Below are 16,596 nucleotides of genomic sequence, written 5' to 3' on the forward strand. Positions count from 1 at the left end.
CCACATAAGTCATATATGCTACAAGTGAACAAGCCAAAGTCAAGGATCCAATGCTTCGTAGCTGACAGATATTCTTCTGCATCACATCCAATTCAGTTGGTTGTATTTTTTTTTTTTTTTTTTTGGCAAGGTTCAATTGAGCCAAATGCTATCGTCGACTACCTCGCTATCTCTGCGCCAACCATCTTTCAAACCCTTCCAAAATGAAAGCAAATTGGCCGTTCCAGCTTTATGTGCTCCGGTAAAATAAAAAATGGAGTAACTCCCGCTCTAAAACTAGTTGAACAGAATAGAGAGGATAAAATGGAATCAAAGGAACTAAATGAGAAAGTTGTTCCCCCGTTGTTGTACAGTTACAAAGAACATCAAGCCAGACCACACCATTACCTCAAAACTCCAGACCAGTGATGAAGTTGCCAAGACATCGCGCCAAGTAGAATCCCCCGTGCAGAGCATGCCTCAAGCCATAAACCAAAAAAAAGACTCCTCATGCTAAACTCCCAGTGTTCTTTAGAATGGTCCCGTGCGTCCATGTTTGGTGCAAGAAACAGAAAGGAAAACAACAAACTCGCTCTGCAAAGTATCCTCCGTTACCTCCCAGAACGCCGGCATGGTACTCCCAAACTTCGTACTAAGCCACGAAAAGGTCGCAAACCTACAATGGCTGCCACATTTGCAACACCACTTTTGCTCCAAGAACCTTTCTGCTTGTAACATCTTACTCGCCATCAAGAAGGGCATCCATCCCGTTGCGCTCGCTTTCAAGCGTCTCTGCCGTCACATCTTCATGGTTAACTAGGTCAGTGAACATGCGCTCAACTTCAACTCCTCCGTCTTTGCCTTCTTCGCTGCTTTCCGCTGCACCAACTGCGCCTCCCCAAACGGCGTGGCCATAAAGCTGCTCAGCCTGTCGTCGTCCTGCCTCTGTTCGGCCGAGTATCTCCAAAATTTTGGGCTTCTCGTTCTGCAGCGTCGCTTCGTCGATTTGACCATTTAGAATCCGCTCCTCCAGCGCATGCGACGATGTCGATGAACCCGCGTCCCCCATCATCAACCTAGGCCCTGGTTGCGCGGGTTCTGTTCCCAAGAGCCCGGGGTGTATAGAGCCGTTTATACCGAGCGGGTCTGCTCTGTTGAGAGGAGATTCCCCAGGCTGCCTATGAACAAGGCTCGGACTTTGACCAGGTTCGGATGGACGTGAGGCATGCCCGTGTGTGCTACCAGCCATAGGCAAACCTGGAGTTGACGGCTGGGACGATGAAGGGCCAGAGTAATAGCTCCGATCTCCTCCAAATCGATGCGCACTTCCAGGTGTTTGCATGGCCGGAGATAGACTGGTTGTGTTGGTCCCAGTGGTTGAAACTGCCGCCGCTGCCGCCGCCGCCGCCTCCGCGTTGAGAGCCTTGCGTTTCAGGCTGTTGGCCTTGCCACGTACACTCTCGGGTAGATCATCTACGTTATCAACACCGTACTGTGTGAAGAGCTTTTGGAGCTTTGTAGGCCTTGGTTTTCTCGTGCTCTTTGAGACTTCCACCATGGGAGGCGGCTGCGGAGCGACTGGGCTCCACTTATGCAGCTCTCTTCGGAAGAAGTTAGTTTCGTATGCCAGTAAGATTTCAGCTCCTTCCAGCTTCCGTAGATAGAACCTCTGCGTTTCAACTTCGGAAGCTGTCGCCATGGGATTGTTGCAATAGGGACCAATGTGATTCCTGAAGTCTTGTGCGTTATCGATGATCTGTTTGAGCACACCCTCCTCTTCCGGTTGGAAGGGGAGGCCGGGTATCTCGTCATACCATGAAAGTAGGTCTTCAAGGTTCGGCCGCGAAGCATCGCGTGGAATCGGAACACGCCAATCGCATATCGGGCAGGTGTATTTGTCGTCTTCCCTGATCTTCCCCCGTGCCACCTTGAGACATTTACCGTGATACCTGCAGACATGTTAGCTTTGTGGATCATGATTTTTGGTTGTCAAGAAAATTACACTTACCATTCATGGCAGAGCTCGCACTCGATCATCATTCCAGCCTCCGTGCGGCGACAAATGCAGAAAACCTCACGGAACCGGGGATCTTCCCAACGATGAAGTTTAGGCTCCGCGTCAGGGCTAGGCTCCCGCGACGCTGGTTCAGCCGGAACTCGGGGTTTATCATGGCCAATATCAAAGCAGTCCGAATTACGCTCCAGGACGTACTCCAGATGACTTTTGAGGATGTGCAGCGGGGCGTTGGTCTTCCCGAATAGTTTCTTTCCTTTGCGCATCCAGTCCTCATGTCGACGCTGCTCCTTTTCGAGCTCCGGGGTTCCGTTCGGCTTGTGCTGCAGTTCTTCTACCTTTTTCATGATTTCGCACACTTCAGCGTACATTGGCCGCTTCCTGTGATCAGCATTGCGGCATCTTGCATTAAGGTCCTGGATCTGCCCGAGGGCTTCTCGTTGCTTAAAGAGGATGCGATCGACTTCTGCAAGGGTCGCCTGAGATACCGGCAGGGCGTTGACCGTTGCTTGCTGAGAAAGTGCTTCGAGCTGCGCGTAGTGAATTGCGTCTGCATTGATGATCTCTTGTGCTTTGCGCTCCCATTGTTCACCAGCGTTTAGTTGGTCGTTGTAGTGAACCATGTGGTCATTATAGCTTCTAATCCCAAGCCTGTTGCCCTCTTCGATAAGCTCCTTGACCTCATTCAGGCTGATGAAGGTCCCACGCTTCTGGCGTGCTTTCTGGCTCCATTTAAGCTGATCAAGCACGTGCGATAGCTTTTCGACCTCGGGAATGTCCACATTGAAGCTGTGGCCCTCCTCCAAGAGCTCTTCCACAGTATCAATAGACTGCGTAGATGTGGAGCTATGTTCCAAAACTCGTTGTGCGTTTTCTTGGAACACTTTAATTGCCTCGGCGCGCTCTTGTAGCTGTGAAATCTCGGGACAATCGAAGCCAAGCTGCTCTGCCTCTGTCATGAGTTTGTACATGTGGCTTACGCTTCGCACCTCTCGGTCTTTTGGTTCCTGGATGTCACTGGCTTTGCCGATGGATGCGCGCCAGGATTTGTCAGTCTTGCGCCTGTTCTGTTGCTTTCGCGCTGTGTAGTTTGCAGCGTCCTCAACCCAGCGGTTGCATCGTTCGACGAATGTCTTTAGCATAGCTAATGACGGGAGGTTAAATGGTATTTTTTCGCCCTCGTTAAGCAGATTTCTCAGAGACTTGAGTGACGGAGTGGCTTCCTCACTTAGAATCTTGTCGTATTTCTCTTCCCAGGCTTCAGGAACGCTGGCCTTGTCTGCAACCTTTTTGTACGTAGCGGCGATGATGTCTTCAGCTTTCCGGTATAGTATAACGTGTTGGTCTCCCAGAAGGCGGTTTTGCTCTGGTGCGTCGCAGCACGCATGGTGCCCTGCGTGTAACAGACAGAGGACCTGTCCGGACTTGAGGCATTTAAACCGGGACAGATATGTGTACACCTTGCAGTAGCCACACTGGTACTCCTCCTCTGGCACATCCTCATCCTCGACCTTGAAAGAGAGAAGACAAGATGAGTCCTCGCCACCAGTTATTGCGCAACTGTGCTGCGCTAAGTCCTTGTGCTTTGTGACGAAAGCTTGCCTCTGTGCTAACTCACGGCTGTGAATCCTTTCGAGCGCTGGAGCAAGCCACTTCGCCGTTTGTATCGTCAAGCCTCCAGATGCGATCCCCTCGGCTGCGGTCCATAAAAGTTCGTCATGCGAGAAACATGGCTGTCTCCTGAACTGCTGCAGCCTTTCGACCCCGGCAAGACCAAAAGGCTCCCAGTCGCTCGGCGCAAAGTTGACCGCTTCATTAAAGTTGAAACCGTGGTTGAAACCAGCGTGATATGCTTGCGGGAAGGTTATGACAAATTGCCCTGCCCGTTGGTCGATGGCATAAACCCGGACGCCCGCCTTTTTAAGCTGTTCTGGTGGCAGCAGTGTCACCAGCTGGAAAAGTAGGTCCGGCTGTGTCGCAAATAGCTCAGGAATTGCCTCCCGCATCGCGGCCTCGAACTTTTCGGCATCTTCACCCGGAATTCCATACCACGTCTTGGTGGCGCCAAAATGCTGGTAGTTGGCAGAGTACGAGTAGTGATCCTCGTTGTGCCAGCAGAAGGTCGAGAATATCATGCCAACATACACCCAAGGAACAGTCATTCCCGAAATGTCGCTCTTAATGTACCGGAAAAGGCTTTCGGGATGTAGTGGGAGTATGTTGAGGTTCCATGGGTCCGTAGAATAGGGATCGTCTGGATTCTTTTCTGCCGTGGGGAAGCCAGAGCCGTGTGTTGTGCAGTGAATGTCGGCACCGTATTCGACCTCCACCGTTTCTTCTATGCTGGACACCAGCCTCCAAAACTCACGCTCGACATCGTCCTCGGTGACCGGTCGGTGGCAGTTGAGTTGAGGATCCACTGGCATCTTCTTTTCAAAGTAGGACTGCTTGAAGTCTGCAGCCCTCTCCTGAAACTGCTTCAGGGAGTAAAGACCGCCCTCCTCGAATCCAAACCTGCCGTCCCCGACCAAGCACCTTGGGCAGTTCCATTCCGTATCTGGCTTTGTCTTGAGGGGCGGGTCGAGGCACATGCCATGGTATCCATAGTCGCAACTTTCACACACCACGATAAAACCAGTCTCTTTGCCCCTTGCGCACAGATGACATTTCTGAATAATTTGTTAGTCGTAGTTCAATGTAAACGTTATACATAAACATGCTGCGTGAGAAAACGAATCATGTTTCAGAAGCATTGGTACGCCAACTTACCTCAGGGGACGGGGTGGAGTCGTCTTTCGGGAATCGTGGTAACGACGGTCGAAACAGTGTCATATGTGACCCAGCTACGGTCGGAACATTCTCTACGAGTAAGCATACATTGTTAGCCGGTTTGATCCGCAAACTAATTCATGACCAACTCCGCCGACCGGGCAATCATTAACGTCTCGGCAAAGGGAGAAACGAAAGGCCAGACGGTAAAGGCCCAATTCAAACCCGTGTGAATGCACTGCCGTCTGAAAACATGCCAATCACTAGCGACCATGGCAGGGACAAGAAGCTGCGGCTTTTGCTGCTGTGTCACGAGACCGGCACGATTGTGCAACCCAAGAATCGCCCAATGCAAACACTCCTTGAGTGAAAAGGGAGGAGAATGGCAGAAAATAAAGGGAAAATATAACATACCCTTCTTAATGCGCTTACTCCTTCGGCTGTTGCCATCCGCATCTTCCTTGGAGTCGCCGTTCTCGTTCCTCGAATCTAGGCTATCGCAGCTGAGTTGGCGCTTGAGCGCATTGGCAGCCCCGAGTGCCGAAGATCGATACTCGGGGGTGTTTTTCGCGGACGCTGCCCCGGCTAGAGACTTAACAGGCGTAGAGGTTGTGGAATCGCCAGTGGGCAAAGGGGTCCTGTTGACACTAGTAAAACCACCAGAATTTACTGCCTTGAAGCCACCCGAGTTTATCGATGTGAACCCAGACGCAGGTTGCGAGGCGGGTGAAGGCGCCGATTTGGTCGAGTTGACACTGTCCTTGGTCGTAGTGGATTTTCCATTGACTGTTGCCTGTAGCGCATCTGATGCTTGTCTCGTCGGCGATCCAGCCCTTGCACTGGCGGGTGTATTAATATTTGACTTTTTCATCGGACTAGGAGCTGGGCTTGGTGTCAATGGTCCGCCGTATTCAAGCTCCAGTTGTTGGTGAACACCAGGCCTGGCAGCGCGAAGGTATTCCTCATAAGGGCAGAGGAATTTTTGGTACGAGTTTTTCAGAGATGTTGACAGCGACGACATGATCTTGCCGCTGTAACCAAGATCTCGTCCGATTTCTGCCCACTTCTTGGACTTGCACACTTTGTCAAAGCCTCCGCGATTCTCGACAGCTTTCTTGAGTTTATACAGATCAAGCGGCTTCTTGTCGACATATGGGAGTCGAATCTCCTTGCCATTTTGATTGTGAAATTTAACCAGTGCATCGACGTAGTTCATGTTTACTCGCGTACCTGTACGGCGCAGATAATTTAGCGATTGTCCTTCTAGTGATGTGTGCTAATGCACCCACAGCCGGCTGTGGTTTTCTTGCACTTACTTCCTTCGACTGAGTTCAGCTCCTGTTTGCGGGTACGGAAATGGAATTTCTACAGTTAAAGCATTAATAAGTGACGAACTACAATCGCCCATGGTGGGATCCGCGCGTTCCGGCGCTCCAATAGTCGCGGGTTGACTGTTCACTCACCTGCGTATCGATCGCAAAAGGTGGGTTCCAGGTATCGGGCGGTACGATCTTGCAGATGCCATATTTGCGAGCCTCGGGTGCAATTTTGCGCATGTATGCCATAGGTTCCTTGAACTCTTCGGCGGTCGGATAATATGTCGGGGCCTCCTCGACTCCATTCAAACGCTCCCTACGCTTGAGGGGCTCCCGGGCAGCTGTGGGCTGCCCTCGTCTCTCTACCGAGTCCAAGTCGAGTGGGGGGCTCGTCATTGAACTGAGCGGTAGCTGTTGACCTTTCGGAGGATGATAGCCGTTCGAATTGACTGGCATACCGTGCATCGACGCTTTCGGGTTCGAGTTGTTGTTGGTGGCCGGTGACGCCCTAGAGCTGGCATTCGCGCTCGCAGGGCCCCCGCCGGCGCCCGCGTTCAAGTTGCCGGGCGCCATATGAAGCGATATCGCGTGGTTGCCCTACAAACTTATGCGCTGGGTATCTGGATGGTAGTCGGTTGCCGATCGGGAGAATTCGCGGGTTTCTGGGCGAGTATAGGCTGCCAACAAGGCCATCGATGGCGAGATGCGGAAGAAACAAGGTCGTATGTGAGATGGACGGAGTTCAGATTCCTGTTCGTCGCATGACCTATTTATTGATATCGTAACCCGGTTATATATGCGGGACGGGTTGTATGAAGTTGGGTGTTTGTTTGCAGCTGGCAATCGGGGATTGCAAAAGGTGGATGGCGGCTCACGGAGCCGATGCCAGGCTGAGGTGGGTTGGTGTGGTTTTAAGGAGGAAATCGAGGGTCAGGTGCGTGTGCACCTTGGAAAGGGAGATCGAAACAACTTGAGGGAACAAAGTCTAAGTGGACGACTAGGAAGACATGTAGGTGCTCCACAAAATGACACCAGGAACACACCAAACAGATAACTAGCTTCCAGGGGCCGATCACCAAAATAGGTATACAGCAGTCGGGATTCAGACCAGTTTTAATTTTTGGTTGCTTTTCGTATTGGGACAATCTCAGACTCTCAAAGTAATTGTCTGGGGTTTGGCCATTATCACTGGGATCCCAAGGCGGATTGTTCCGGGGCTGTTGTCGTAGAAATTTATTGTGGCATGGGTGCGTCGGGTTGATATGAGATGGGCAAAGCAGGAGAGAATTAGTGAGAGCTGAGGTTGGAAGGAACGCCGGGGCCCGGTTGGGTCCAGCTGCGACATCTTTCTGGAAGCGGAGCCTCCCTGTCAGACGAGACGGCCAACCGTGAATCACAAATACAAGATAACACACGGGCAGCAAAAGATGCACTCATCTCATCCCATAACATTCACTGCATGAAATCTTACATCAGTAATCCTCATGGTGATGGAATTGCAGCAATTGTGGCATGCTTTTGCAATGCATGCAACTTATTTCCTTTCATAAGGTATAAATAACCTCGCATATTGAGCATGTCAAAGTTTGCCATGGAGCGAGCCTACCGTCTTCGTACATGGAGAGAGAGAGTTCGGGAGTGCCGCACAGGGTGCATGGGTGGCTGGGTGGGTCTTGGAAGAAGCCCACCATAGGTCGATTTAGGTCCTAAGCGGGGGATCGGGTCTAGTTCTAGACTAACCACAAGCACCCTGGCATGTATCTAGTCAACGTCAAGACGATGCGGTCGTCCCTCAGTGTATCGGGCTCGGTGCCTCGTGCCTACCGCACCGCGTAATCAATGTCCTTGCAATATACATACATCCCTAGAAATGGAGCGCAGAATAGTCTGTTCGGTATTTTTCGGGTTTCTTACAATCCTCTTGTGTCCATGATTTTGTTTGAAATCAGCGCATCCAACTGCCAATTCGACTTTCAAGTTCACAAGAAACAAAAATGATGAGCTCCTGGTTGTGCGAATTCATTTCATCGCGGGATTTGTGACCTGGGTCCCCACCCTTTTCATATGCGATATTGCCCCAATTAGCAACCAAATGGGTGGCGTGCGGTGACTGAAAAAGAAAGAAAATGGTCAGATTCTCTTGTGGGCCGTGCATGTGTGCGCCGACTGTACAAGAGACCAGAATCTTGACCCCCTATTAGTCTGGTCGGCTTTCCTTCTATGGCCGCTTGCACTAACATGATGGATCTTAATTCAATGTTTGAAAGAAAGTAATTAGTAGAACATCCTTTCTTCAAAAGGCTGCGAATCTACGACCGTAAAAAAAATTTCATCGATCTGTCTCGACGGTTGCAAGAATGCATGACTGTTTATCCTCTTCTTGACCTACCTTCGCTGATGGGCAAGGGCATTTTGATATGATATTTGCAGGGGTTGGAGCACTATCCAATCACTTTAGGGGTCGACAGCTGTGGACCAAGGCGTACCCCACATCAAGATCCATCTCCACGGGCCGTGACGCGTGAGCCTTGATGAGCTCCCGATTCGTCCCATCATGTGATTTGCATCACAACGTCACTCCTACCTACTTCGCGCATGAAAAGCTCCACGCTGATATGGAAACCCCTTCGCAAAGTAAGAGTTTTTCATAAGCTTGTAGCACAACAAAATCTCCAACTGGATGGTACGGTCACTTGGTCGGCCAGCTTCACAGTCTCCAGAATCGATATTGGCCCCACAAAGCTATCCAAAAACTCAGGTAGGCTGGTATCAAAATATTTTAATCAAAATATCGTCACTATTCCCTCGTCGGAGATTGTAGGACAGTGTTCCTCGATCTCCGGTCTTGCTTCAGCAGGCTTCCTCGGTTTCCGCTTTGGCTTCAAGATTTTATCCACCTCCTTCTGACCTCTTGTTCTTAGAGTAAGCTCCTTCATCATATCTCCCCATTTGACCATCCCCCCACAGCAGGGACAAGTACCCTGTATCGGCACTATTTCCTCAAATCCCGCCGCTCCGCTGCTCTCTTTTTCTTGAAGGAAACGCTGGCTCCAGCAAGTCAGGTGCCCAACACCCTCGCAGTCATCATTGCTGCACAGCGCCAAAAGTCCCTTCTGGGATTCGTCGTCAAGTGTCTCGTCGCAGATGACGCACTTTCCCTCTCGTTCGAACCCAAAAACAGAACGGCCCTTGGAAACATAGTCCTTGAAATCTTCGTACTCTAGCGGTAAAGCGTGTATCCCCCAGGGCCTTGTAACCAAGTCATCATCTGTGTCAACCTTGTCTTCTGATGGTAACTCGCTTTCCTTTTGCTTCTCGCTTTGCACTGCAGCTGCCTTCGGTCCAAAATCTGTCAGTACATCTAGGGATGCCCGCAGTGGCACAGCACTGCTTGTAGTAGATGAAGAAGAAATAGTGACAAGAAGCTTCTTCCACGCGTCGTAAACCTCCGGAGCGAAGAAGTGAAGCTTCAGAGGCCAGCGCGAGAAGCTGGCGACGCGGAGAAGCAGGTGTACGTTTTGAAGTATCGAGTTCAGGCTCGACCGTGGCCTTTTCGGCATGCCGTTGCGTTTCCGACCCGACGTAACGCTGATGCGGGATTCGAAGGGAATATGTAAAGATATATGTGGGTTTGTGAGTGCCCATCTGATGGAGCGTGAGAAAGGATATCATTAGCCCTTTAGTCGGTATGGTACGGGCGTAAAAATGAAGACCGGACCTACTCAAACTTTAAAGCTCCTACCAAGCTGGGAAAGCCTGAAACGAGGCCTACCATTTCCCATGGCCGGAGACTTGGGCGACATGTTCGCGCCGCGCCACCCTTTGCCTCTCCATTGTGCTGCTTTAGGCGTCGGGGAGGGTTTGGGGTGGATCCGATATAGAGGGACGCATGTCGTACGGTGGATCTGAGTATGTAGACCGTATATAATGATGGAATGGGTTTATTGTTCGCGGCCATGTTGATATTCAGCAAAGCATTGTCAATCGTGTAGTCTCGGTTCGGTCACGGAGGATGCTGTGAAATGACAGAGGCACAACTAAGTAAATCAATCGCAGGTACAGTCATTTCCCTCCTCAAGGGATCAATTGAGACGAATGGCCAGAAAATTCGTTGATGACACACAATACTCTCGTGCTTTGAGCCGGAGTCTGTTCACGTGCTCCATCGAACAATGGGCATGCGTTGCTCGTCACCAACTGAGCATGTTTGGGTTTTGTTCTTGGCGACACGGTAGGCGGGGCTGTTGGTTGACGAAACACGGGGGAGGTTTCGCGAGTCCACGTGACATGGATTAGTTAGCCATCCAGAAAACTTGGCCAAGCATCTCCGCTTCTGCTAGCTTCCCGCTAATTTCCCGGTTATCCGAGTGAATTCGTGACCTTGTTTTTGGTTACTTCTGATCAGACGTCCTTGACGTTTGAGGGGCTAAATTAACTCGGGAGCCAGAACTAAAGGCGCACTTACTTTGTACGTTTGATGCAGATGATCGGTGTATCTACCTAGGTACCTAGGTACATAAAACCCCCGATATCCTTCCTGTTTTTTGTCGAGCGGAACTGCTAAAATGACATGTTTTGTACAAATCGTTGTACGTTCAAAGTGCTCCCCGAACCCGGGTAATCAATATTCTGGATGTTTTTTTTTTTAAGATAAAAAACCAAGGTTTAACCTGAGAGCATGAAATAGAAAATATTAATGGCGGATTGCCCTCGAGTTGTCGATAACTGCAGTCAATCATTCATACTACCAAACCTAACAACTCAGAGGCAGTCAAAACGAAACAAGATCCTTTTTTTCTCTCTTTTGTTTATGACTATCATCAATAGTCCTAGAGAACCGCTTTTAATTAAAATATTGACCTTTGAACCTATACATCATTGATTACACTAGAAGAATCCTAGAAAACCCCAACAGCCGCAGCAAGTGCAGGCAGTCCATATGATAGCACCGCGCTAATGCTCAGCTCGCTTGCATCACCCCATGGGTTGAAGTCTACTGGCCAATCGTTACCGGGAGTATAACCAGCGGATCCAGCACTTTGCCCCTGAGGCGGTCCCGGATACTGACCTACTCCTGGTGTAGCTTGGTCACCCTTGCCGCCACTCGAACCGGAGCCAGTTTCAGGCGACGTAGAGGGCGCACTGCCAGAGGGCTGCCCTTGATCCGACACCGGAGGATTTCCATCGCCTCCTTGTGCCGGTCGCTTCGGCCCCGACGGCCCGCAGTTTCCAGATGGTGGGGCCGCCGAATTGCCTGCCCGTGAGACACCGGGGCCAGGGTTGGGAAAGTCGACATCGATGCCTTCTTTGGCCGTGCAGCCATTGCCAAGGTTAACTACCAAAAGTTCGGGGCGAGAGTTGAAGGCCACTGGCTCGCCACCACCGCCACCTTGAATGTTGATGACGGCACAGTTCATATAAAACTCTCTGTTGCCCGTGTGGTTGATCCAAGACCAGGCGAAAAGGACGTTATCACCAGACGGGGCGTCCGAGGGGACCTTGAAAATAAGGGCACTGCCGGACGCAGGCGGACAGTCTCCCACCCAAGAGTGGATGACCCTCCATGACCTACCCCCATCATACGAAAGCGAAGCTTGGCAACTGCCTCCGTTATGCCGTGCGCCCCCCACGATTACCATCTCCTGATTGCTTCCCGCTTGCCATGTAGCCACGCTTGCCCCAGATGGGGTGCCGAGCAGCTTTGTCGCACCTTTGCAGGGGAAGGCTCCTGCGCCGCTAAGTGGAGAGGTTATGCTATAGTCGATATCCTTCTCTAGAGTGTTTGGATTTCCCTTGTACGAAAGTGCTGCGGGCTTTTGCAAGTACATATGGGCTTGGGCTGTGGTGAGTAAAGCTGTGATAAGATTATAAGAACGCATCTTGGGTAGAGGGCGCGGTTTGCGAGGTATGACCGGGTTTTGGGACAGCTCAAATAAAGCTTACGATACAGTTTCGGTTTTTTTGTCAAGAACCCTCGATGTGTGTGCAAAAAGGGAGGATGGCGAACACATGGCCAGTTCCTGCCCGACCAAAAGTGAAGTATTGGCTCTTATACAGACGCTCAATTCTGACTGACGAGGAGCATCTTGCAATTGATTCTGCGTGGACTAACAGTGCTTTTGTCTCTGTGATTCATGTGAACGCCATTGTCCTCGGGAGTTCGAAAGAAGTGACAACTTGTCGGTCTCTGCTGTCAGACCGAACCAAATATGGACAAACAAAACATGCGACTAATATCAAGAAGACACAAGAAGAAAGCATTGTGTATGGACTATTCGAGACCGCTGGATTGTGCACAAATTCCTCGATAGAAGCGGACGGAGGTCGGCGCTCAACGATCTGCCTCGCTAACCCTATCGGTTTCTCCTGGAAAGACTCATATGCGAAAAACTTGACTTTGTGCATATTGTTTGCAAGACGGCGGAGTCAATAAAAAAGCAGCCAAGAAGAAAAAAGCTGTATCCCGTGTTGTAGTTATTGGTTTCCTGTTACTGTTATGTTGGTCTGAAGCTCGCTTGCTGAGTAAGAATCGATGCTGTGATGTCGGTGGCCCGACTTTGGTGACTCCATTATAGCCAAATGGAACCATAATGCCATCAATACAAACAAAGCACCTGTAGCAAATGACATAGGAAAAAAATCAAAATATTAACCCAGAAGATTTATCTCAGGGATCGTGATGTGTGTTGCTAGCGCCACATTTGTAGTCGATAGTTGCCACACCTGCGCCACAACCTGTATTCCGTTCGGCAAATTTTATCCATCCAGTCAGACGCAGGAGACGTACGAAGATGCCAATTCATAAAATTGACTCCAGCAATGACAGACAAGGTTGTTCTGTTTACGTTGCTCGAACCGTTTGCAAGAGAACTGCCAAAACACTCCACTGAAGGAGCTAGAGCTAGTGATGAACTGATGATTACTGGTTCAGCAGGTAAAATAAGAATCTTGTCTCAAAACAGGGCGAACATTTAGCGCAATCGCCAACAACAAACACTACATGAGTCGTGAGGGTGGGTCCGAACCCCGCTTACCTCACCCGCATCTCAAGCAAGCAACAACTTCGCGAAGCCTGAGGTCACTCAATTGCCGTGCGCCGAACTCGTGTGCCTCATCTCCAGGTTCAGCAAACTAAAAAGGAATCTCGTCACAATCATGTCTGCCGGTGCCGGTGCCGGTGCCGCCACCGTGCCGGGGGGCCTCGGGGCTAGGGCCCCCGATACAAAGAGCCAGAAGCTCAAGAAGAAAAAGATCCTACTGATGGGCAAGAGTGGCTCGGGCAAGTCGAGCATGCGCTCCATAATATTCAGCAATTATTTGGCCAAGGACACGCGGAGGCTGTAAGAGCTACCTGTCAACATTCATATCCGCACATTCTCCTTGACATACCCGGCTTCACTTATCGCCCTGCACTATTACTAAAGATAGTCCTGAAAATTAAATATCAAAAAATGGAATCAAATGCTAACCGTCACCAACCAGAGGCGCTACTATTGATATCGACTTATCTCACGTCAAGTTCCTCGGCAACCTACAGCTCAACCTCTGGGACTGCGGTGGCCAGGAGGCCTTCATGGAGAATTACCTCTCCCAGCAGCGTCAGCATGTCTTCAGCAACGTCGGCGTCATGATCTACGTCTTTGACATCGAGTCACGCGACGTTGACCGCGACATGGCCACCTACGTCACCATCCTCTCGGCCCTGATGCAGTACTCGTCGGGGGCCAAGATCTTCATCCTCATCCACAAAATGGACCTGATCCCCAACCAGACGAAGGAGGCCGTCTTTGTTGAGCGCGTCAACCTGGTCCGCCATCGCACCGAAGAGTTCATGCACGGCGGCCCTGGCGGCCAGGCCGACCTGACCCCCTTCGCCACCAGCATCTGGGACCAGTCGCTGTATAAGGCCTGGTCCGAGATCATCCATGACCTGATCCCCAGCTTGTCCCTGATCGAGGAGCACCTTGAGAAGCTCGGCGCCCTGATCGAGGCCGAGGAGATCCAGCTGTTTGAGCGCACCTCGTTCCTCGTTGTCTCGTCCTGGGTCTCCGAGGTCGGTGCCCTCAACCCCTTCCAGGACCGTCAGGAGCGCCTGAGCAACATTCTCAAGGCCTTCAAGTCTAGTTTATCAAAGTACACGGGCACCCCGCGCAACTCGGAGCAGTTCCGTGACTTTGACCTCAAGGTTGGCACCGGCTTCGCCCTCTTCATCACAAAGTTCACCACAAACACATACATACTGTGCTGCCTACCGCCAGGAGAGGCTCGCTTCAACGCCGCAAAGCTCAACGTCCGCATCGCCGCCCGCCTGTTTGAGGCACTAGACAACCCTACCAATGCTGCTAAAGCGGCGGCGGCTGCTGCTGCAGCCTCGCAAAATGCTTTAGGGGGTAGCTCTGTTGGGATCACTGCAGGAAATGGCGAAGGGTGAGATATAACAGCCATCGCAAGTGTATTGACTGCACACTGCTTCATAATAATTTGTTATGATTTTCCTTTGATCACGGGCCTAGGATGTTGGAGCAACAAGGCAGACAGAGATTTTCTGATACCCATTGTATTTAATACGCAGACTTGATTTCTTCATCCACTTGATCCTTATTATTTACCATTTGTTTTGGTGATATGCATGAATCTAAGCATTACGCTGCATAATAGTACCTTCAAACGATCGACGGCATGGCAAGTCATGTCAATGAATGCAAAATCTACCCGCGAGCTAGTATCTGCCGGTCTCCGAGGTTGATCGACTTGGAAGCAACGCCTGTATCCCTATACCCTAATGACAAATCCCAAGGCGACTGTCGCACAACTAGCCCGTTAACAACCCCGCGCCCAACCCAAGGCTTTGAAAGGCCTTGATTTGCAGCACTTTTCCACTGATACCAAAACTCCCAATAATTTCCACAGTACACCTTTAGACCCATTTGACAACTGCCGTTCCGCCCCTCTTGAACTCGTTCATTTCACCCAACACCGTGGAGCAGTCAATGTGCTCCTTGTTTGGGAAGGTTGTTGCAAGTACCCAATTCCTTGTAAGTGTTTCAGGGTGGGCGTTTTGCACAAACTCATAGACATCGCCCACTGTCTGCGTCGTATTGAACCGGGCAGGTACCCTGGCGCCGTTGGGCATCTGGATACGGATCGTTAGGATGGGCAGGGACTCGTCCAGGCTTGTAGTAGGGTTTGATGCTGAGTTGCTGGAGCTCGATGCGGGAGCTTGGGTTGTGGTTGCAGAGCTTGACACCGCGGTGTTACCATCGCCCGGAACCGGACTTCCCAACCGCCGACCTTCACCTCCAAATGGTCTGTAGATGCGGGGAAGCTGGTGCCAGTTCTCCTCATGCTTGACAAGCTTAACATCCACCTGCTCGTCGTAGTTGATGTTCATGAGGTGCAGGGGAACCCGACCCTGGTTGATCATCCTAAGCGTCTGGGTGTTACGGGGATCATCCAGCCTGTGCAATGGGCCGTCTTCGATGCTGAAGCCGTCCTCCCACATATGAAGTGTGCGCTCTACGGTCTGTTGCGGTTGGCTGGTCTCACGGGGGATAGGAGAGCCACGAGGGTCAGGGATGGTACGCGACGGGACGCCATCGCCGCCTAGGGTCTGGCCAGACCCAGTGAATCGACTTGGTGCCTCGGGAGCAGCTCCACCAGAAGAAGAAGGACCTCCACGTTCGGCGTTACTTAATAGCACATTATGTTAGCACCATTCAGAATAACACTCTGGGGAAGCCTAGCAAACGCTGTGACATACCGGCGAGCCTTCTCAATAATGTCCCGGACAAGATCTCGAGGGGCTTGACTGGGGTCCTGAACTGCAAGTCCTGATTTTTCTCCTCCAGCAAACAGACTCCGGCGCTTCGCCTCATCGTCCTGATGGTCTTCATCATCCTGTCCAGATAGGTCGCCCAATGTCCTCAGCTTGCTGCCGCCAGTGCTTTTCTTCGGGGCCTGTGACGATGATGAAGCAGTGGCGCCCGATGAGTAGGGAACAGGACGTCCATCCAGCGTCCTCGGACCGGTGTAGCTGTCTTCCTGGCCTGGTGCTGGCATAGCGCGGGCTCCGGGTGTATCATCGTCTTCATCCTCGTAGAAAGCTTGGAGGGCTTGATCCATGTCCCAGTGATAGGTTGTGAGATAGGTTTTGGCCTGAAGTAGAAAATTGTTAGCATGTCCCTGTTCATATCCATTCAAGCCTCTCTTGTAGACAAACCTCGTTTGCAGAAACACCGGTCAAGTCAGAAAAGTGATTGACGGCATCCTCATGCGACGTATTGGACGCCATGATGCGTGTCGGTTGAGGGAGATCGGAGGAGGCTGAGTGGCCGTGATGCCTGGAAATCGAAGTGGGCAGTTTGGTGGGATGGGAAGTGGCGGTTCTATATTTTGATTGATTGAAATGTTGCGGTTTCAGTGAAGGGGGTTTCTGTCGTTCGTAGCAATGATGAGGTGCGCTCGTAGCTTGAAGCTTCCAGGCAGCTTCCGACACGCGTGGGGCGTAAGTGCATCATT

General features: G+C 51.1%; 5 protein-coding genes across 5 annotated transcripts; 1 reads left to right on the plus strand and 4 right to left on the minus strand.

Moving 5' to 3' along the window:
* Window positions 1-3: 3 nt before the first annotated feature.
* On the minus strand, window positions 4-7,364 carry MGG_04878 (Lid2 complex component lid2). Its single transcript, XM_003712311.1, has 6 exons — window positions 6,226-7,364; window positions 6,079-6,127; window positions 5,177-5,992; window positions 4,763-4,854; window positions 1,988-4,662; window positions 4-1,928 (listed from the first exon to the last, which is right to left on the minus strand). The coding sequence occupies exons 1-6, from the start codon at window positions 6,649-6,651 to the stop codon at window positions 719-721; spliced, it is 5,268 nt and encodes a 1,755-aa protein (XP_003712359.1). The 5' UTR covers window positions 6,652-7,364; the 3' UTR covers window positions 4-718.
* Window positions 7,365-8,776: 1,412 nt separating this feature from the next.
* Window positions 8,777-10,295, minus strand: MGG_04879 (uncharacterized protein). Its single transcript, XM_003712312.1, has 2 exons — window positions 9,801-10,295; window positions 8,777-9,723 (listed from the first exon to the last, which is right to left on the minus strand). The coding sequence occupies exons 1-2, from the start codon at window positions 10,034-10,036 to the stop codon at window positions 8,862-8,864; spliced, it is 1,098 nt and encodes a 365-aa protein (XP_003712360.1). The 5' UTR covers window positions 10,037-10,295; the 3' UTR covers window positions 8,777-8,861.
* A 681-nt stretch (window positions 10,296-10,976) lies between these two features.
* On the minus strand, window positions 10,977-12,308 carry MGG_04880 (uncharacterized protein; the record flags this gene model as incomplete). The annotated part of the gene is made up of 1 exon (XM_003712313.1): window positions 10,977-12,308. The coding sequence occupies exon 1, from the start codon at window positions 11,955-11,957 to the stop codon at window positions 10,977-10,979; it is 981 nt and encodes a 326-aa protein (XP_003712361.1). The 5' UTR covers window positions 11,958-12,308.
* A 573-nt stretch (window positions 12,309-12,881) lies between these two features.
* MGG_04881 (GTP-binding protein GTR1) lies at window positions 12,882-14,790 on the plus strand. The gene is made up of 2 exons (XM_003712314.1): window positions 12,882-13,418; window positions 13,561-14,790. Exons 1-2 carry the CDS (start codon window positions 13,234-13,236, stop codon window positions 14,507-14,509), a joined length of 1,134 nt encoding a protein of 377 aa, XP_003712362.1. The 5' UTR covers window positions 12,882-13,233; the 3' UTR covers window positions 14,510-14,790.
* MGG_04882 (uncharacterized protein) lies at window positions 14,628-16,563 on the minus strand. The gene is made up of 3 exons (XM_003712315.1): window positions 16,298-16,563; window positions 15,839-16,233; window positions 14,628-15,767 (listed from the first exon to the last, which is right to left on the minus strand). Exons 1-3 carry the CDS (start codon window positions 16,367-16,369, stop codon window positions 14,996-14,998), a joined length of 1,239 nt encoding a protein of 412 aa, XP_003712363.1. The 5' UTR covers window positions 16,370-16,563; the 3' UTR covers window positions 14,628-14,995.
* Between the last annotated feature and the right edge of the window lie 33 nt (window positions 16,564-16,596).

This window comes from Pyricularia oryzae, chromosome 3, assembly GCF_000002495.2.
Source record: "Pyricularia oryzae 70-15 chromosome 3, whole genome shotgun sequence".
NCBI lineage: Eukaryota > Fungi > Ascomycota > Sordariomycetes > Magnaporthales > Pyriculariaceae > Pyricularia > Pyricularia oryzae.